General features: G+C 44.3%; 1 protein-coding gene across 1 annotated transcript in view; it reads left to right on the top strand.

The window, feature by feature from the left end:
* The window catches only part of ARL13A (ADP ribosylation factor like GTPase 13A), a 101,151-nt gene extending 82,892 nt beyond the window's left edge, over positions 1–18,259 (top strand). Inside the window, exons 7-8 of the mRNA XM_040406283.1 lie at positions 17,879–18,101; positions 18,210–18,259. Of these exons, the coding sequence (XP_040262217.1) occupies positions 17,879–18,101; positions 18,210–18,259 (273 nt within the window). The remainder of the gene's footprint in view (positions 1–17,878; positions 18,102–18,209) is intronic.
* The last annotated feature ends 4,113 nt before the right edge of the window (positions 18,260–22,372 follow it).

Here is a 22,372-nt window from a genome sequence, read left to right as displayed (position 1 = left end):
AACCACTCACTGATATGACCAGAAAGGGGGTCGATTTTTCTTCCTGGTCGGTAGAGGCGCGTAAGGCCTTTTCTAATATCAAGGAGAGTTTTGCTTCCGCTCCCATCCTGGTACAACCTGATATTTCGTTACCCTTCATAGTTGAGGTCTATGCTTCTGAGGTAGGGGTGGGTGCGGTCTTGTCTCAGGGTTCCTCTCCTGCCAAATGGCAACCGTGTGCCTTTTTCTCAAAGAAACTCTCCTCCGCAGAGAGAAATTATGATGTGGGAGATAGGGAATTAATGGCCATCAAGTTGGCTTTTGAAGAATGGCGCCATTGGCTAGAGGGAGCCGGACACCCTATTACTGTGTTTACTGACCATAAAAATCTGGCCTACTTGGAGTCAGCCAAGCGTCTGAACCCGAGACAGGCCAGATGGTCTTTGTTCTTTTCAAGGTTTAATTTTGTTGTCACGTTCCGCCCTGGGGTTAAGAATGTGAAGGCAGATGCCCTGTCACGTTGTTTTCCGGGAGGTGGGAATTTTGAAGACCCGGGTCCCATTTTGGCTGAAGGTGTGGTGGTCTCTGCTCTTTTTCCTGAATTGGAGGCGGAGGTGCAGGCAGCCCAGTCAGAGGCTCCTGATCTTTGTCCTCCTGGGAGGTTGTTTGTGCCTCTCGCTTTGAGACACAAGATTTTTAAAGAACACCACGACACGGTCCTTGCTGGGCACCCGGGGGCAAGAGCCACACTGGATCTCATCGCTCGGAGATTCTGGTGGCCTGCGCTTCGTAAGTCGGTTGAGGGTTTTGTGGCAGCTTGCGAGACTTGCGCTCGTGCCAAAGTCCCTCATTCACGGCCATCAGGTCCTCTCCTTCCCTTACCCATTCCTTCCCGTCCTTGGACACATCTGTCCATGGACTTCATAACGGACTTGCCTCGTTCCTCGGGGAAGACTGTGATTCTGGTGGTGGTGGACCGTTTTAGCAAAATGGTGCATTTCATCCCTTTTCCTGGTTTGCCCAATGCTAAGACGCTGGCGCAGGCATTTATTGACCACATTGTCAAATTGCATGGTATTCCTTCAGACATAGTCTCTGATAGGGGCACGCAGTTTGTTTCCAGATTCAGGAAGGCTTTCTGTTCTCGCTTGGGGGTTCGTTTGTCATTCTCTTCTGCTTTCCACCCGAAGTCGAATGGCCAGACAGAGCGCGTCAATCAGAATCTGGAGACATATCTGTGCTGTTTTGTGGCGGAGAATCAGGAGGATTGGTGTTCTTTTTTGTCCCTTGCTGAGTTTGCTTTAAATAACCGTCGTCAGGAGTCCTCTGATAAGTCACCATTTTTTGGTGCATATGGGTTTCATCCGCAGTTTGGGACTTTCTCGGGAGAGGGGTCTTCTGGTTTACCTGATGAGGACAGATTCTCCTCGTCTTTGTCATCTATTTGGCAAAAGATTCAGGATAATCTAAAGAGCATGAGTGAGAGATATAAGCGTGTGGCAGATAAGAGACGTGTGCCTGGTCCAGACCTGAATGTTTGTGATCTGGTGTGGTTGTCTACCAAGAATATCAAATTGAAGGTTCCCTCCTGGAAGTTGGGTCCTAGGTTTATTGGGCCTTACAAGATCCTGTCTGTCATCAATCCTGTTGCCTACCGTCTTGATCTTCCTCAGACTTGGAAGATCCATAATGTTTTTCATAAGTCCTTATTGAAACCTTATGTTCAACCTATTGTACCCTCGCCTTTGCCTCCTCCTCCGATTATGGTTGATGGAAATCTTGAATTTCAGGTCTCTAGGATTGTGGATTCTCGTCTTGTCCGCGGTTCCCTCCAGTACCTCGTTCATTGGGAGGGTTATGGTCCTGAGGAGAGGATGTGGGTCCCAGTGACGGACATTAAGGCCACTCGTCTCATCAGGGCTTTCCATAGGTCCCATCCTGAGAAGGTGGGCCCTGAGTGTCCGGAGTCCACTCGTAGAGGGAGGGGTACTGTCACAACCAGACAGTTGAGAAGCTCTGACAGGAGCTTTCCAGATCCTCCTCCTTGAGTTTCTTTGTTTTGGTTAAGTTCCTCATCTCGTTAGTCTATCTCAGCTGTCATGCAGTTGGACTGATTGCTGCCCTTTAAATTCCTCCCCAGAATGCAGTAGTGTGCGGCTTATACAACTTCCTGGAGTGTGTGTGCATGCTGTTCCCAGTTCTCAGTCCACTGTCCCCAGTCGCCTGCAAGATAAGTTCTGTTTATGTATTTATGATTTTCTGTTTTCTGGATCCAGGTGACCCTGACTCCCTCCGTGTCTGTGTAGGGAGCCGGTGGTCGTGTCCCCTCACTATTGTAGGGTCATCAGGTGTAAGATAGTCGAGGTACGTGGATATGCGCCCATCCACCTTTGGGGTGGTCGCATAGGCTGAGCAATAAGGGAGAGCGGCAGGTCTCTTGCAGTGGTCTCCCTTTTGTTCCTTAGTTGTGGATCCAGTGAGTCATTGTTCATATTGTATTGTCTTGTTTCCTGTACACCATCCGTGACAGGTATAGGGTATTTTGGACACTCCACTGTTGCTACACTACAAGGCCACGCCAGCGTCCAGGCTGGGAGTACTCAGGGCATATGAACAGTGTCATTGGGGGGGCAAGAAAAAGGAATGTGACGTGTTCATTGTATTTGATATATATGTGATATATACTCTCTATACTTGCTGTTGTAATATCTGTTTATACCACTGTTCAGTAAAGTTAATGTTTTTGCATCAGGAGCTGGTGTCCGTGTCGCTTTCCTTATTCCATGACTTCGCTGTATCCTGGGGGTCCCTCCCCGGTTCACGGTCTTACAACTTGGCGTAGTCGGCAGGATACAGCGGCCGTTATGGATGGGAACGTGGTGGGAGACTGTCCCCCGGCGCCAGTGGCACCGAATCAGGACCCAGCTCAGGGGGCGGCGTTGCGCCATCTTCTAAAATATGAGAGAGTCCAAGGGGAGTGTGCCAAAGAACTACCGTGGCTGAGCCCCATTGCCCGACCTGCATGCCAACAGTCCCGTTACGTGGCACATTTAAGTGGGGTGGCGTCCGAGAGGTCGATGTTGCTGGATGATTGGGAGAGAGTTCTGAATGGCTGGCAAGCGGAGCAGGTCCGTCTGAACTAGAGGGCCAATGCTGGTTTACCCCCCACAGCGCTATGCACAGAAAGAGTGTGGATGGGGAGGGTTGCCGAGGACGACAACCTTTTAGTGGGGTGGTATGTAAGATGGAGAAACAGCCACTGATTCTTGAATGCGGTTTCTGAGACTGTCATTCCGTTTTCTGCCACAAGAGGCTGCTGTTTCCCCACACAGCGAAGTTACTACCGGATCTAGATATGCAAAACAGATGATGACTCATGCTGCTTTGTGCCAGAGAGAGAGGAGATGGTGACATGAGGGGACATGTTTGTGCAGAGGCTGATGACAGGATCCAGTGCCATCCTCAGGTCTGTGGGGCTTGGAGCGGTCAAAGTCACTGTCAGAAGTGACTGATGCCTGTCAGCAACGCAGATGTTGTCAAGGAAGAAAGGATTGGTTCCCGGAAGGTCAGTGGGACCGTGGAATGTGGTTACAGACCCTGTGAGGCCTCATGGTGGATGGAAGGACCTACGAGTTGGTGTAAGTCCCCATCGGATAAGGACCAAGCCAGGGTCAGCGATCCAGAAGGCTTCCCAGAGAGAGAGAGAGAGAGAGAGAGAGGACTGGGTCCCGGAAGGCTGGAAGAGCCTGGGAACAGTTGGAGTTACCAGGAGAGGTGGAGTTGCTCAGCTTGGAGAAGAAGTCTGCCATTTTGTGAGCTGATAGAGGTAGAGGAAGAAAAAAGAGAGGGTTAGTCCTGTACTCCTGTGGAAGGAGATATGGGGTTAACACGCAGGGCGCCAGAGGTGGAGGCCAGAGTGGAGGAGAACAGTTTATAATAAATAAGAGGAAAAGGATACTATATACATATATATATAAAAATATATGTATACACAAATAAATTGGTGGTCTGGAAGATACTGACCAGTAAGATACTAGGACAGAAGCAGGGCAGCCTAGGTGATGAACTATAGGCAAAGATGCGATATAGTGTAAATGCAGTGAAGAGAGAGGAGAAAAATCACCGGATGGCGCCAAACCGCTATTGAAAGGAATATATAGATCTATAAAATATACTCCAATAATAAATAGATGCCCCTTACCAAAAAGAGCGGGGAGAAAAGAGCTGTTTGGTGCTCAATAACCATATGATAAAACCATAGCACATCTGATAGTTAAAATCAAATGGACAACGTTAAAACGTATATAACGTATAAAAGGTGATATACACCACACTCACTTCACCAGGGAGGGGTGTAGTGGGATAAAGCTCAAGACACCCAAAACAACCACCTCCCTCGCCTGGCTTGCCTGTAGAGTAGCTGGAAAATACGGCAGTCCACTACTTGGAACTTCTGGTATAATCCTTTAATACATAAATAAGTCAGGTGGGCTCAACGCGTTTCGGGGATTAGATAAACCCCTTCCTCAGGAGCAGAGAAGGTATTAGGCATATACAAGGAATTGCATCAAACACACATCTAAATATAGCAAGTCACATTCAATCAAACATAGGGCGTTTTTTTGGCGCCCAAAAAACGTCAGTATCACTTCCGGTCCCGGAAGTGACATCAGAAGTCCAATAGAAAAGAATGGGTTTAAATAGAAAGTCAAATCTAAAATAAAATAAAAGAACAGCACAAACACAATATATATACATACTGAATGTTTGATATTGTCCATATACACAGTGGTACATGTGTCGGCCCTGTTAAACATGGTGGAAGGACCGAAAAACAATGTACCTTAAAGACGAGTGGACAAAAGTTGGATTTCCGGTATGTGGAACGCACCAACCGGAAGTGCGTTCCAAATGACTGAGTACTGGAGAGTACAATAAATAACTAGGGAGCGAGATAGGGGTATTGTACTATGGTAAATATTAAAATGGTAGGGATATAATAGTCAAAATAAAATCCTATGGACCGGACAAAGGGCTGTTACTAGTAATCATGCTCGGCACCGGAGTTCCGGTGTGTGGAACGCAAACACCGGAAGTGCGTTCCACCTTACCTCAGTGCCAGGATTCCGGCGCCGGAGTTCCGGTGTGGAACGCATACACCGGAAGTGCGTTCCACCTCACCTCAGTGCCAGGTTTCCGTTAGCTGAACCGCACAAACCAAAGGGGACGGGATTAATGTAAATGTTCCTATGAATGGAATACAAATACCACAGAGGGTTTAAAGGTACATGCTTTAGAAAGCCAGCAGGGTAGGGGAATCTATATAAGGATCGGAAGGGAAAATAAAAAGAATGGAAGCAACAATTCAAGCTAATTAGAAATATATCAATAGGTGTGAAGAAAGTCAAAGTAGCACTAGAGGGTAATGCACATTAGGGAATATTAAAAAGTAAGAAAATAATATAAATGTATGAAAAATAATAAATATATAAAAGATTCACATAAAATATATAAAATATACAGTATATGTATGCATACAGGATAATAAAAACTATAATAAATATAATATGAAATATAAGATCGATCCACCACATAGTGGAAACCCGAAAGAAAACCACACACTATAGATGGAGAAGATATGTATAAGAATATACATATCCATATATACGCACATATATACAACATATACACTACACATACATACACCCGGTTGAATGTAGTAGAAAACTCAAAAATATATCTAATATACATACATCCAAAAACAAATGTCTGCTGTGGGGGCAGGGGGGGGGGGGGGAAACGCGCATGTTTGAGATTACACATACATACACACTGTAGGGAGTACATACATAAAATGATATAAGGATATATAAAACTGAAGGGGGGAGGGTAACCACCAGAAGGAATAATTTAATTAATATTTAAATTAATATTTTGTGTACTCTAGACTCTCGTTTAGTCCAAAGGGTGTCAACGTATTCATGCGGTAGATCCAGAACATTTCTTTTCTGGCCAGGTTCTGGAATGAGGATGGAACCCATTCAAGTGGAGTGACCCTCAGGACATGCGGGTTACCATCGTGTATTTCGGAAAAGCGTCTAGAGACACTATGGGTCAATATTTTCCTTTTGATATTCGACCGGTGGTCATTCATACGTTCTCTAACAGTCTGAGTCGTTCTACCTATATATTTGAGTTGGCATGTGCATTCTACTAGGTATATAACGTCTTTTGAGCTACAGCTCAGGTGGTGTTTAAAAGTGAAGGTTTCCTTTGTATCTGGGATGTTTATTTCCTTCCTTCCATGTGCAATCATCCTGCAACATTTACACATGGTTTTCCTACATTTAAAAACACCCGGAGGGTCGGCTGTAGCTGTCGTGAGACTTACTGGGTCTCTAATAATGGACGTTTGGGCATAATTACGTTTCAGTTTAGGACAAGAAGGTGCCAGTAGATTTTTTAAGGTGGGGGCTCGTCTGAATGTAAGGAATGGGGTGGGGGGAAGGATTTTCCCTAGTATAGGGTCTTTTTGTAGGATAGGCCAGTGTTTGGCTATTATTTCCCTAATTTTTTTGTGTTCGGTGTTAGATCTACCCCTAGTAATTCCCTTTCCAATCTGTCCACCAAACGTAGTATGCTGAGGTCTTTTGAATATAATGAGGTCCGTAAGAAGTGCAATAAACTCCTGAGGGATCTGAATGATTACCGACAGGATAAAATCAGAAATTGGGAACGTAAATGGTCCCAAAAACAGAGTGCTCAGCCGAAAGATATCTATACCAATAGACCTTCTTCAATCCCTCCATTATAGCCTCTGGTACGCGAGCAAATCCACCCCATTACATATCCCCAACAGAGAATAACTTTCTATAATAAAAATTACCACAGACATCAAAGAGCAGTTCCCCCTAAAGAGTACCATAAGTTTCATCCTGGCCAGTCCCTTCCTACTAGAGATCTTACAAAGCTAGTTAGACCTAATATGGCCCCTGTCACATTTTATAAGGATAAACCACTTACCAATAGAACCGCAATCAATCAAAATATTATTTACACACAGGAGAAGGGGCCTCAGACATCCAATACCATTACCACGGTTGACAGTGTCGAGGAACTTTCTATCCATATTCTGCCCACCCCCATCTCAACACCACCCATTAGTAGCAAGCAAGCTGCTACATCATCGTTCATTGGGCCTATTGGGGAGTCTTCCAAAGGACCACCAGAGGAACATCCAGCAGACTCCACACTTAATTTCTCCATCTATTCCACATCTACCACCCATGATGATCTTTTTTTAGCCCTTCCAAAAAATCTGTCCGAGAGCCCTTTTTTAGGGAAAATAACACCAAATACTACCCCACTCTCTCTCACACCGCCAATCAGACCCACATTGTGCAGTGTCCAACAACTCACTCCATTCTTAACACCGACAGGTCTATCACCACACAGGGAGACATTCGACAAACAGAACCACAAGATAACCCAATTCTTTACCACTCTATCTCAATCCAGAAAAAGGCGAAACGTTTTAGAGGATGCCGTGGAGGAAAACTTAAGAATACCCGAAAAGAAAATAAGAAAAATGAAGAGCCCACAGTCACAATAGGGACTCCTCATCTTGGTAAGGCCCCCACTCCTCCCTTGACTAACATAACAGAGGCTACTCCCCCTTCTATTGAAGCTATTACTGCCAATGGTATTTTTAACCTCTCCAAACACACCCTCTCTGTAGACGAATTAAAACTACTAAGTAAAGGGTTGTCTTTCTGTCCATCTAACCAACCAGACCCCTTCGAACTCTTTGTCGACCTTAACAAATTCATACGTAACCTTACTCTCAAGCGTCACTTTAGAATTAAAGAACTTAATAGTACGGCCATCGCCGACACTATGAAAAATGGTACACCATTTACCGCCAACCCTCTCACACAATCAGAAGTTACACCAGACACTCAGCCCCCCACCAGCCCCACCCCTATACCATCGAAACTCTCTATGAAATCTACTTTTTACCCTCTAGAGAGTAAAGGCCCACATCTTGAGAGTTACTATAACATGGTCCTAGATGAGTTCAAATCACTCACTACCACCAACAAACCACCTTCTGTGGCTGAACACCACAATCTAACTGCCAATGAGAAAAAAGCTCTGAAGAATATGAAAAATAACAATGAAATTGTCATTAAGAATGCTGACAAAGGAGGGGGGGTTGTAATTATGGATACCGATTACTACCTGAAAGAGGCAAATAAAATATTGACAGATCCGGATTACTATAGAACCCTGGATGGGGACCCGACAGATATTTTTTAAAAATCCCTTACAACTCTGATTGAACAAGGCTATGCCTCAGAGATTTTAGATAAAAAGGAGAAACAATTTCTCATTCCTTTCCATCCGGCCGCCGCTATTTTTTATTTTTTGCCCAAGATCCATAAAGATGTAAAAAATCCTCCGGGTAGACCTATCATATCAGGGATTGATTCCCTCACCACGAACCTTTCGGCTTACGTCGACTCTTTTCTTAAAAAATATGTTTTACAATTGCCGTCCCATCTGAGAGATTCTTCTCATTTGATCAATCTTCTTAAGAACATACAGTGGCAAGAGAATTACATTTGGGTTACCCTCGACGTAACCTCATTATATAGTAATATTAGACATGATTTGGGTCAAATGGCAGTCAAACATTTTTTGGAAGGAGATCCGTCATTACCAAATGCACAAAAAGAATTTATTTGCAAGGGGATCGGTTTTATCCTTCACCATAATTATTTCACTTTTAATGCAAAATTTTATATCCAACAGAAAGGGACCGCAATGGGGACGAAATTTGCGCCGTCTTACGCTAATCTACTTATGGGTCTCTTTGAAGAATTGCATAAAAGCCAGGCGAGGGAGGTGGTTGTTTTGGGTGTCTTGAGCTTTATCATACTACACCCCTCCCTGGTGAAGTGAGTGTGGTGTATATCACCTTTTATACGTTATATACGTTTTAACGTTGTCCATTTGATTTTAACTATCAGATGTGCTATGGTTTTATCATATGGTTATTGAGCACCAAACAGCTCTTTTCTCCCCGCTCTTTTTGGTAAGGGGCATCTATTTATTATTGGAGTATATTTTATAGATCTATATATTCCTTTCAATAGCGGTTTAGCGCCATCCGGTGATTTTTTCTCCTCTCTCTTCGCTGCATTTTGTGAGCTGCATGAGAGAACCGTGTGGATCCGGATTCTGTTCGCAGGAATGAATATCGGCGTCAGGAAGCTGATCGGAACAGAGGGTCAGAGTACAGGTTTTGCAGGATCACATATTGTGGCAGGGACTTGCTGTCTGTCTGGAGCAACCAGTAAACACAGGACATACCCAGGTCAGTGACTTAGCGGCACGGTTATTGACTTGCAGGCTCTGCCGTGTGCACCAGTGGTCAGGTCCGTTACCCTGCGGCACAGTATCGACTTGCTGGCTCTGCTGTGTACGCCGCTTTGGGTACGGTTTTTCTGTTGGGCTGGTACCGTGACTCTGAGCCTGGGGTATAGGGTATTTTGGACACTCCACTGTTGCTACACTAAAAGGCCACGCCAGCGTCCAGGCTGGGAGTATTCAGGGCATATGAACAGTGTCATTGGGGGGGGCAAGAGAAAGGAATGTGACGTGTTCATTGTATTTGATATATATGTGATATATACTCTCTATACTTGCTGTTGTAATATCTGTTTATACCACTGTTCAGTAAAGTTAATGTTTTTGCATCAGGAGCTGGTGTCCGTGTCGCTTTCCTTATTCCATGACTTCGCTGTATCCTGGGGGCCCCTCCCCGGTTCACGGTCTTACACATCCCCTGTGAGGGAGACAGACTGTTTGGTTCAGGGTTAGACGATATCCTTGAAAAGGCATATGATAAAAAGAAGGGGTTCCCTCTAGAAAATAGATACTACCATCAAAGGCGGTCCTTTCAGAATCAAAGAAAGACCAGAACGGACCCCAAAAAAAGGTAGGGGTAGGGGTTTCCTACTTAACCCCGAGAGTACTTCTCGCTTCACCCAATGACGCCCGAAGTCCTGTAGCGGGCAGATTGAGGGCTTTTTTTCCAGCCTGGAAAACATCTATACCTCCCCGTGGGTTTTAAATACTCTAAAGGAGGGTCTAAAACTCGAATTTACCTCCCTTCCCCCAGATCGATTTACAATAAACAAGAGACTCTCCCCAAAGGGAAAACAACTTTGTCTAGAGTCAGAGGTATCCTCCCTAATAGAAAAGAAAGTACTCCTCTCTGTTCCAAAAGATCAATACGGGAAGGGGTTAAATTCTCCGGTCTTCCTAGTGCTGAAGCCAAATGGGTCCTTCTGACTAATAATAAACTTAAAATCCCTAAACAGATCAATAGTTTACAAAAGGTTCAAAATGGAAACCATAAAATCAACAATAAACCTCCTTCCTCAAGACTGTCTGATGGCTACAATAGATTTACAAGATGCTTACTATCATGTCCCAATATATCCACCTCATCAAAAATATCTAAGAATCGCAGTCTTTATAGGAGACTAATTGCGCCACTTCCAATTCAAGGCGCTTTCGTTCGGGCTTGCCTCAGCTCCAAGAGTATTTTACAAAGTCATGTTCGACGTTATAAAATACTTACATCTCCAAAAGATATTAATAATACCTTACCTGGATGATTTTTGGTGGCGGCAAGCTCCAAAGAGATGCTCGAACTCCATCTCTCCCGGGTCCAGGCCTGCTTCACCACTCTAGGGTGGATCATAAACTTCAAGAAGTCGGATCTGTCCCCAGAAAGAAGGAAAATCTTTTTCAGGGTTCTTCTGGACTCTCATCTTCTAATGTCCTTTTTACCGGCAGACAAGAAGGCGAAAATAATGCTGGAAGTCTCCACATTCTGCTCCCAAAGGACGGCCACCCTCAGGGACATAATGATGATCCTGGGCCTTCTCGCCTCCACGATTCCATCTGTCAGATGGGCTCAGAGAGATACTCGGGTAATCTAGTCTTTTCTCCTTTCCTCTTGGAACGGAACGATCTCTGCCCTGGAGAAGAAGGTTTACCTCCCGAGTGCGGTAAAAACATCTTTAAGGTGGTGGCAAGTACAGAAACACCTAGACACGGGGGTCTATTGGAGACAGAAGGACGTGATGCTAATTACCACAGACGCCAGTGGTTCAGGATGGGGAGGCCATGCGAACGGAAGGTACATACAGGGTGAATGGGGCCCAGACATGATAGATGCCTCGTCAAATGTAAAAGAGCTCATGGCCATCTTCAAGGTCGTTACTTCTCTTCACACGCCCTCTTGCTCAAAGCACATGAAAGTATTGTCCGACAATACTACAGCGGTCGCCTACCTCAACAGGCAAGGGGGGACAAAGAGTCGCTCTTTAGCAGCCGTAGCTCACAACATTTTTTTCTAGGCAGAAAGAAACCTATCATCCCTTTCAGCAGTTCAAGTGAAAAGAGATCAAAATTTCGTGGCTGATTTTTTAAGCCGGACAGCAGTCAAAGAAGGAGAATGGTCCTTAGATCCCCAAATATTCAAAAAGATCTGCGAAAAATGGGGCTGTCCGGAAATAGATTATTTGACACAAGGGAAAACAAACAAATCAAAAAGTTCTGGTCCCTCTCCGGGTAGGGTCAGCCGCTTTGGTTAGATGCCCTAGCCCAACCTTAGCCGAGCACTCTATTGTATGCCTTCCCCCCCTTCAGCCTAATACCGAGAATGCTAATGAAAATAGAGGAAGAACGAGCTTGTGTGATCCTCATCGCACCTTACTGGCCAAGGAGGGCTTGGTTTCCTCTACTGCTGAAACTGTCCGAGGGGATTTACTGGACATTACCACAGAAGACGGACTATCAGGGTCCCTTGTGGCATCCAAACTTAAAACAACTGAACCTGATGGCCTGGAAATTGAATGGTCAGCGCTAAAAGAGAAAGGTCTGTCAGATGAGGTGGTTGCTACTCTTATGCTGAGCTGCAAACCAATTACCTCGAAAATATACCTAAGGACCTGGAAAGCCTTCCATACCTTTTCAAAAAATTCTCTTTATCCTGACATCCCTCAAATTCTAGATTTCCTACAAGCAGGTCTAAACAAAGGTCTTCACCCTACCACTCTAAAGGTTCCGATATCTGCCCTCAGCGCCTTTCTGGATTTAAGACTGGCCAATTCCCCTCTTATTAAATGCTTTATTAAGGGGGCTACCAGAAAGATTCCGACTGTTCGTTCCATGGTTCCACCTTGGGATCTGAGTCTAGTCCTCTCGGTATTAATGGAGCCTCCATTTGAACTGGTGGATGAAATCTCTCTAAAACTATTAACTTACGAGACAGTATTCTTAGTGGCAATAACCACCGCCAGAAGAATTGGAGAGATACAGGCCTTTTCCTGAAAGACACCCTATTTGTCTATACTAGACGATCGTATAATTCTAAGGCACTGTCCCTCATTTCTTCCTAAAGTGATCTCCTCCTTCCATTGTGGGCAAGAAACCTCGCTGCCATCCTTTTGCCCATATCCTTCCTCTGAAAAAGAGAAGAAATTTCATAACCTGGATGTAAGAAGATCTGTCTTAGCCTATCTAAAAGCCACGGAGGCTTTTAGATGATCGGATCAACTTTTCCTTCAACATCAGGGGGCCAATAAAGGAAAAGCCGCCAGCAAGTCTTCCTTAGCCAGATGGATTCAGGATGTCATGTCCACTGCTTACATCAAGAAAGACCTTTTACCTCCTGTAGAAATAAGAGCCCACTCCACTAGGGCAGTTTCATCCTCCTGGGCAGAATCAGCCTCGATCTCTTTAGACCAGATTTGTAAAGCGGCCACCTGGGCAAGTCCCATCACTTTCTACAATCACTATAAACTAGATGTCCAAAAGAACCTGGACTTATCCTTTGGGCGTAGAGTTCTTGCCGCTGTTGTCCCGCCCCAGTAGATTACTCTGCTAATCCTCCTGTCAGTGCCGTTGTGGGGGTGACAGGGGAAAAGTGTAAATTACTCTTACCGGTAATTGGATTTTCCAATAACCTCAACAACGACACAGAGTTTTTCCCTCCCAATTGAAATGTATGTTTATTGATTTCTGCAAGTATTGTTTCTTATATTGTCAAATGATGTAATTTGATATTTAATACAATTTTCTTTTGCATCTTCTTCGAGTACTCTCTTACTGACTGGTGAGGTAAGGGGGAGGAGGCCTTTTTGAATAGTTGCTCCTACGTTGTTTCCTTTCCTGGGGGCGGGGACACCCTCCTGTCAGTGCCGTTGTGGAGGTTATTGGAAAATCCAATTACCGGTAAGAGTAATTTACACTTTTTGGTCACCTTACAAAGTCAGTAATTTACACCTTCAAAAAGTCATATGCACCCCTAAATAGTGCCAATAAAACCGTCCTCTCAACCAGCAAAAAATGAGCTCCTACCTAAGACAATCGTCTAAAAACAAACAAAAAAAATGACTATGGAGATACTAAAATGTTTTTTTATTTTGTTTAAAAAAAGGATATTATAGTGTAAAACCTAAATAAATAAAAAAAGTATACATATTAGGTATTGCCGCGTCCGTAAGAATCTGCTCTATAAAAATAACACATGACCTAACCCCTCAAATGAACACAGTCAAAAAAATAAAATAAAAATGTGCCAAAACTATTTTGGCAAATTTTTCCATTTTAATTATTTTTTTCTGTTAACAAAGCAAGGGTTAAGGCCCCTTGCAGACGAGCGTATCTGGATAAGGTCCGGATGTGTTGCAGGAAAATGCGCGATTTTTCCGCACGAGTGCAAAACATTGTAATGCGTTTTGCACGCGCATGAGAAAAATCGGCATGTTTGGTACCCAAACCCGAACTTCTTCACAGAAGTGTGAAGATCTGTGTTGTGTAGATTTTCACCTTAACATGGTTATAAGGGAAAATAATAGCATTCTTAATACAGAATGCATAGTACAATAGGGCTGGAGGGATTAAAAAAAATTACAAATAATTTAACTCACCTCATCCACTTGTTCGTGCAGTCCGGCTTCTCTTCTGTCTTCTTCTTTGAGGAATAGGACCTTTGATGACGTCACTGTGCTCATCACATGGTCCATCACATGATCTTTTACCATGGTGATGGATCATGTGACGGACCATGTGATGAGTGTAGTGACGTCACCACAGTTCCTTTTCCTGTGCATAGCAAAGATGAAGACAGAAGAGAAGCTGGGCTGCGCGAACAAGTGGATTAAGGTGAGTTGAATTTTTATTTTATTTTTTAACCCCTCCAGCCCTATTGTACTATGCATTCTGTATTAAGAATGCTATTATTTTCCCTTATAACCATGTTATAAGGGAAAATAATGACCTTGTCCCCATCCCGATCGTCTCCTAGCAACCGTGCGTGAAAATCGCACCGCATCCGCACTTGCTTGCGGATGCTTGCGATTTTCACGCAGCCCCATTCACTTCTATGGGGCTTGCGTTGCGTGAAAATCGCAGCATGTTCTATATTGTGCATTTTTTCACGCAACGCAAGCCCCATAGAAGTGAATGGGGCTGCGTGAAAATCGCAAGCATCCGCAAGCAAGTGCGGATGTGGTGCGATTTTCACGCACGGTTGCTAGGAGACGATGCACAAGTGATGCATAAAAATCACCGCTCATGTGCCCAGCCCCATAGAAATGTATGGGTCCGGATTCAGTGCGGGTGCAATGCGTTCACTTAATGCATTGCACCCGCGCGGAAATCTCGCCCGTGTGAAACAAGAATCTATATTTATTGCCCTGATTCTGTCGTTTACAGAAACACCCCATATGTGGTCATAAAATGCTGTATGGCCAAACGGCAGGGCGCACAAGGAAAGGAGCGCCATATGGTTATTGGAAGGCAGATTTTGCTGGACTGGTTTTTTGACACCATGTCCCATTTGAAGCCCCCCTGATGCACCCCTAGAGTATAAACTCCATAAAAGTGACCCCATCTAAGAAACTACACCCCTTAAGGTATTCAAAACTGATTTTACAAACTTTGTTAACCCTTTAGGTGTTCCACAAGAGTTATTGGCAAATGGAGATGAAATTTTAGAATTAAATTTTTTGGTCAAATTTTCAATTTTTATCCATTTGTTCCAGTAACAAAGCAAGGGTTAACAGCCAAATAAAAACTTAATATTTATTGCCCTGATTCTGTAGTTTATAGAAACACCCCGTATGTGGTCGTAAACTACTGTATGGGCACACGGCAGGGCGCAGAAGGAAAGGAACACCATATGGTTTCTGGAAGGCACATTTTGCTGGACTGGTTTATTTACACCATGTCCCATTTGAAGCCCCCCTAATGCACACCTAGATTAGAAACTCAAAAAAGTTACCCTATTTTGGAAACTACACCGCTCAAGGTATTCAAAACTGATTTTACAAACTTTGTTAACTCTTTAGGTATCCCACAAGAGCTATTGGCAAATGGAGATGACATTTCAGAATTAAAATTTTTTGTAACCTTGCCTCTCAAAAATGTAATATAGAGCAAACAAAAATCATATGTACCCTAAAAATAGTCCCAACAAAACTGCCACCTTATCCCGTAGTTTCCAAAATGGGGTCACTTTTATGGACTTTCCACTCTAGGGGTGCATCAGGGGAACTTCAAATGGGACATGGTGTAAATGAACCAGTCTATCAAAATGTGCCTTCCAGAAACCATATGGTGTTCCTTTCCTTCTGCGCCCTGCCATGTGCCCGTACAGTAGTTTACGACCACATATGGGGTGTTTCTATAAATTACAGAATCAGGGCAATAAATATAGTTTTATGTTTGGCTGTTAACCCTTGCTTTGCTACTGGAAAAATTGGATTAAAATGGAAAAATTTCCCAAAAATTAAAATTCTGAAATTTCATCTCCATTTGCCAATAACTCTTGTGGAACACCTAAAGAGTTAACAAAGTTTGTAAAATCAGTTTTGAATACCTTGAGGGGTGTAGTTTCTAAAATTATTGTCACTTTTTTGGGGGAGTTTCTACTCTAGGGTGCATCAGGGTGGCTTCAAATGGGACATAGTGTTAAAAAACCAGTCTATCAAAACCTGCCTTCTAAAATCCATATGGCGTTCCTTTCCTTCTGCGCCCTGCCGTGCGCCCATACAGCTGTTTTTGACCCCATATGTGGTGTTTCTGTAAACTACAGAATCACTGCAATAAATATTGTTTAGCTTGGCTGTTAATCCTGGCTTTGTTATCGGAAAAAAATTATTAAAATGGAAAATCTGCCAAAAAAGTGAAATTCTGAAATTTCATCTCCATTTTCCATTAATTCTTGTGGAACACCTAAAGGGTTAACAAAGTTTGTAAAATAAGTTTTGAATACCTTAAGGGGTGTTGTTTCCAAAATGGGGTCTGTTTTCGGTGGTTTCTATTATGTAAGCCTCACAAAGTGACTTCAGACCTGAACTGGTCCTTAAAAAGTGGGTTTTGGAAAATGTCTGAAAAATTTCAAGATTTGCTTCTAAAGCCTTGTAACGTCCCCAAAAAATAAAATAGCATTCCCAAAATGATCCAAACATGAAGTAGACATATGGGGAATGTAAATTATTAACTATTTTTGGAGGTATTACTATGTATTATAGAAGTAGAGAAATTGAAACTTGGAAGTTTGCTAATTTTTCAAAATTTTTGGTAAATTTGGTATTTTTTTTTATAAATAAAAATTATTTTTTTTTTACTCCATTTTGTCATGAAGTACAATATGTGATGAAAAAACAATCTCAGAATGGCCTGGATAAGTAAAAGCGTTTTAAAGTTATTCACACATAAATTGACACTGGTCAGATTTGCAAAAAATGGCCTGGTCCTTAAGGTGAAAATTAGCCTGGTCCTTAAAGGGGTCAAATACAATGTCTTGATTTTGCATTTCAATTAATATATGGTTTATCAGGAGTATTTTGATATTTTAATACTGATATAATATAGATATTATAATATGTTGACATGAGAATAATTTACCACAATACTTTTGTTTGCCTATTAGGGACGTATGGGCATTTATATTGAAAGCTATATTACATGGGCACCGATTCCATAGGAATTTGACTCTAATACACTTTAATATTACCATTTTGGCACTATTAAAAGACCATGTATTTTGTACTGCAAAACAGTAAAAAATATATATAATTTCTAGTTGAGCAGGCAGGTATTGGGAGTTTCATCTTCACACCCACATAAGGCATTTTAGCATGTTTTTACCAATTACTGATTTCAGAATGCTGGACTTTATGCCATAATGATTCATTATATCAGAAAGTTGGAATTGTTGGATGTGATATTCTAGAGATATACTTGGTTGCTGTGTAGAAATTAAATGTATTAAATAGGGATATAGTGCCACCAAGTGGAAATTACTTAAAAAATAAACTATTCTTTTTTAGGACCAGATCTACTTATCCTAATTATGGCATAATCTTAGACAGGTAGTCTAGACCTGCACCAGATTTATCACAGTTGCTTAGGCTAAATGATAAATATGGTGAAGAGAGAGATACTTTTCTCTGACTTTATACCAACCATTTGAGACCGATTTTTCTGCCAGATTTGTGGCACAATATTGGCACAAAACTGCCCTACCACTTTTCTGTGAAGCTCCACCTCCCACTAAGCCACGCTCCCTTGTCGAGCATGTTGGCGAAAAAAATGTTGAAACCCTAGCTGCACCAAATTGCACCAATTTGCACCACTTTTTAGACAGATTGTTGGTGCACCCACATTAGTAAATCTTTAAACTACCTTTGTAAAAGAGGCTTCTAGCAAATGGTTATCTAATTTATGCTTTGATGTTTTTCAGTGCTCTATCTGATTCTCTCTACTTACTCTCTTGGCCTCTTCCCTCATTTTTTTTCCATTTTAATAGACTGGACACAGTCTGCACAGAATGAACAAAAAAAGAAAGAGAAAGGTGAAAATTACAGAAACTGCACAATCTCAGGTTTTGAAGGTAAATCATAATATGGAAGGTGAGCTAAAATCTGAAGCTAAAGCATCACCATCCAGTGGGGCTAGATTTTGCCATACTTTGGGACACAGAGCTGTAATCATGCCAGATACACAGGATAATCGACCAGCAGCTGGTGAAGGTAAAATAATGCATATAAAAAAGATAAATGTATTTCTACAGTATTATGCAATGTTACATAAGCCACATTTACAGCATGTTTCGGAAGTTGTAACTTTTTTACACTTAGAAATTCTGCAATTGGTTGAAAGTGCTGATAACCCAACCCTATTGCAGTGACCCAGTGGCCGTTGCTAATAGAGAGTTTGCCAGTTTTATACTTTCTAATGTATGGTAAGGTATAACACTCTGATATAGTAGTGTTATGTAGCTCCTGGCTGTAGTGTTAATTTCAGATCCCTAGTAACTAGAGATGAGCGAATCAAAGCTGATAAAGTGGAATTTGTTACGAATTTCAGGAAAAATTCAATTCGTAGTAACGAATGGCATTTTTCCTAAAATGGCTGCTGCACGTGTGAGGACATGAAGAAAGGAAGTCTGGGAAGGCGGGATCGCTCATACTGACATGCATGCAGCCAATCAGCAGCCAGCCCTGTGATGTCACAGCTGTATAAATATGGCAGCCATCTTAGATTCTGCCATTCACCAGCATACTTAGTGCAGGGAGAGACGTGTCTGCAGGCACTAGGGACAGTGATAGAAAAATCATTGTGCTAAAAAAAAAAAAAAGATTTACAAGTGCAGGGAAAGATTATTCAAGGTGTAGGAGAAGGATAGGGAGGAATCATTCCACTGCATTTCTGTTGAACAGGGTTCAGTCGGGGAGGTGACAGCCTGGGTAATAGGAACAATCAGATTACACCTTGCTGCACTGACTGGCGATACAAATTGCCATTATACAGCTCTGTAATTCGAGCAAACCGTTCTTATTAGGGTGCAAGTTTGATACAGGCCTTAACAGGGGTTATTAGAAGGAAATATTTATACGTCTTATTTGCCCTTGTGCGGTGCACTTATCTGTAGTAAAGGCTTTTGTGGGGTGTTTTAGCGGAAAGAGAAAAATTCATTTGCCGCTCAGCAGTGTAGTTATTTCTTGTAAAGCCTTTTGTGACGTGTATTAGCGTAAAAAGAAAAAAAACATTTGCCACTCACCAATGCAGTTATCTGTAGTAAAGGCTTTTGTGGGGTGTTTTAATTTCCTTTTTATTTATTTGATCTAACAATATGTCCGGCAGAGAAGTGCCAGGCCCTGCACAGGGCAGTGGCAGAGGCCTAAATGTTTCTGGCGCATGCAGAGGTCGCAGCAGAGTAAAGGGCCGTGGCAGCAGAGGTCACTTCGAGAGGCCTGAGCTCCCAGTCTCAGCTAACGGTCATGTCATGACCATCAACCCAGCGGTTCTTGAGTGGTTGACTCGATCTATGACTTCGTTGCAAGTGACACCAGACACCCCCAGCCAAGAGTCAGTGGGTTTGTCAGACACAACCCTTAGTTGGCATGGCCCTGGAGCAGGCCCTGCGCCCTCACCTGTCCTCAACCTGCCTCTGTCCTTTTGTGTTCCCAGAGCCACAGAAGTATTGTATGCTGTGGGCTCAGCTCCAACATACAGCGAAGACAAGGTACTAGAGGGCAGTCAGCAGCTTCTTCCCAGCCAAGATCTGGAGGAGATATCCGCCACTTCCTCCGCTAGGCGGGCAAATAGTGATGAGGAGAGTGGTGTGGGAGCTGGTGTTGCGAGCGGTCAGGCTCTTGTCTCAGAGACTGTTGAGGAGGACATCAGTGATGTTCAGACAGTACTTGATGATGATAATGTAACTGATTGCACTTGGGAACCGGGTGACGAAGGAGCTTCATAACCATCGGGAGAAGAGGGTGGCAGCTTGCCCGTGAGCCAGCAGTGGAGCCAGCAAGTCGCTAGCGTGGCCAAGAGTCAGCAGGGTGGCAGCAGTGGGAGGTCGGGAGCCAAATGTCCCAGGGGTAGACCACCCGCTTTGCGAGAGCCTACCTGCCCGGGAAGTAGCGGTGCAGGGGTTCAAGGAGGAAGCAGCTGTAGCATTCAGTCAGTGCGTAGTGTTGGTGGTAAAATCACCTACTCGGCGGTGTGGCAGTTTTTTCTTAAGCCGCCGGAGGAGGTAAACATGGCCATATGTAGAATCTGTGGGCAGAAGGTGAAGCGTGGCCAGGGTGCCAATGTTGGCACTATGGCCCTGCATCAACATACATGCATTAACATGCAGCGTTGCCATACAGTGGCCTGGAAAAACAATTTCTCTGATGTGGTGGTCCAGCCTGCTGCAGGGAGCTGTCTGTCATTCCCATCATCTGCTGGTCCCGATGCTCCTGCTCCTCCTCCTCCTCGTCACTCATTCCATCAGCAATCGATCACCAAGAGACAACAGTATGCGTGCACTCATCCAACGGCGCAGAAGCTGAATGTGCTCCTGTCCAAGTTGCTGGTGCTGCAGTCCCTCTCTTTCCAAGTGGTTGACTCTGCACCTTTCAGATAACTGATGGCTTGTGCCGAGCTGAGGTGGAGAGTCCCAAGCCATCATTTCTTTGCCAAAAAGGCAGTACCATCCCTGCACAAAAATGTAGAACATAAGGCGGGCAAGTCCTTAAGTCTGTCGGTGTCTGCCAAAGTGTACGGCAGTGCCGACGTGTGGAGCTGTAACTACGGTCAGGGACAGTACCTGTCCTTTACGGCCCACTGGTGAATGTGGTTCCTGCACAGCCACAACAGCAACTTTGCCAGGTGAGGCCACTTCCGCCTCCACGTTGACACGTTGTTGGTTCAGCGACCATGTCCGCCTCTGCCTCTTCATCCTTCACCGTGTCCTCAGCCTCCACTGCAGGGATAATTCACAGTGCTCCTCCAGCATACCACATGTGCAGGGCACGGTGGTGTCACGCTGTTCTGCACCTCGTTTGCCTAGCGAGCTGAGTCACACAGGGGAGGAACTGCTCTGTGTCCTTCAGCAAGAAATCGAATCATGGCTTTCTCCGTGACAACTGGAAATCGGAACCATGGTGACCGACAACGGGAAGAACATTGTGTCGGCGCTGTGTCAAGGAGAGCTGATCCATGCGCCCTGCATGGCACACGTGTTTAATCTGGTTGTAAAGCGTTTTCTGAAGTCTTCCACCCATCTGCAAGACATCATAAAAATGGCCAGGAAACTTTGCATGCATTTAAGCCACTCGTACACCGCGAAGCATACCCTCCTTGGGCTGCAGCGGCAGAACGGCATCCCCCAACATAGGCTGATATACGACGTCTCCACCCTCCATATGTTGGACCGACTGTACGAACAGAGAAAGGCCATCAACGATTTCCCGATGATCCCCTGTGTAACCTCAATGTCAGCCAGTGGCTCATGCGTGACACCTGCCGTTTGCTCAGACCCTTTGAGAATTCCACGTTATTTGTCAGTCGCCAGGACTACAGGATGAATGACATAATTCCACTGCTTCATGTCCTGGAACAGATGCTGCTAAATATGGCTGTTCAGGGGACTGGAGACGTGGTGCTTAGATCTTACGGCCACATGAGCCCTGTGGGGGCTGAACTGGAGGAGGAGGACATTGCTTGTGCTCCAATGTGTAGCTGAATGGGTGGTTTTGCTATACAGGTGACAGGAGGGGAGGAGCAGGAGCAGCCAGAGGAGAGAGAGGGAGAAGAGGAAGATGAGGCAGATGACCCAGGCACACCGTGGCAGTATGCAGTGGAGATGGAGGCAGGGAGTCCCTCCGAGTCACTTGCGCAAAAGGCCTACTGTATGCTCACTTGCTTGGGTAGTGACAGCCTAATTGTTACCATTTGGCAGAGGGATGACTTCTGGCTCTCCACCTTGTTGGACCCTCGCTACCAGTCCAAAATGGGGGCCTTTTTTACACCCGCTGAGAGGGAGAAAAAACTGAACTACTATAGAGACATCCTTTGTAGTCAGTTGGCCGCTGCCTATCTGCGCCATCGTCCATCCTCTCGCAGGTCTGATTGGGGGGGCCCTCTGCACTCACATTCCACTGCCATGGCTGCTGGGAAGGGGTGGGGCTGCAGGAGCAGTACCAGCTCCATCAGCAGCAGCCTGAGTCTAATGTCGCTGATGAGCAGCTTCCTTCACTCGCATAGTGAAGATACTACTCACCAGCAGCTAGACATAGAGCAGAACCTGAACCAGCAGGTGGTGGCATACTTGGAGTGCAGTCTGCCAGCCGTCATTGAAAATCCGTTGGACTACTGGGCAGCCAAACTGGATTTGTGGCCAGTAGTGTGGCATCAGAGCAGGTGTTTAGTGCAGCGGAGGCCATAGTTACCCCAAAAATAACTCGCCTGTCCACCCAAAATGTCGAGAGACTGACCTTTTTGTTAAGATGAATCGGGCATGGATCAGCCA

The sequence above is a fragment of the Bufo bufo genome, chromosome 8 (genome assembly GCF_905171765.1).
Source record: "Bufo bufo chromosome 8, aBufBuf1.1, whole genome shotgun sequence".
Lineage (NCBI taxonomy): Eukaryota > Metazoa > Chordata > Amphibia > Anura > Bufonidae > Bufo > Bufo bufo.
The sequence above is the reverse complement of the archived record's forward strand: the minus strand, read 5'-3'. Positions and strand labels throughout refer to the sequence as shown.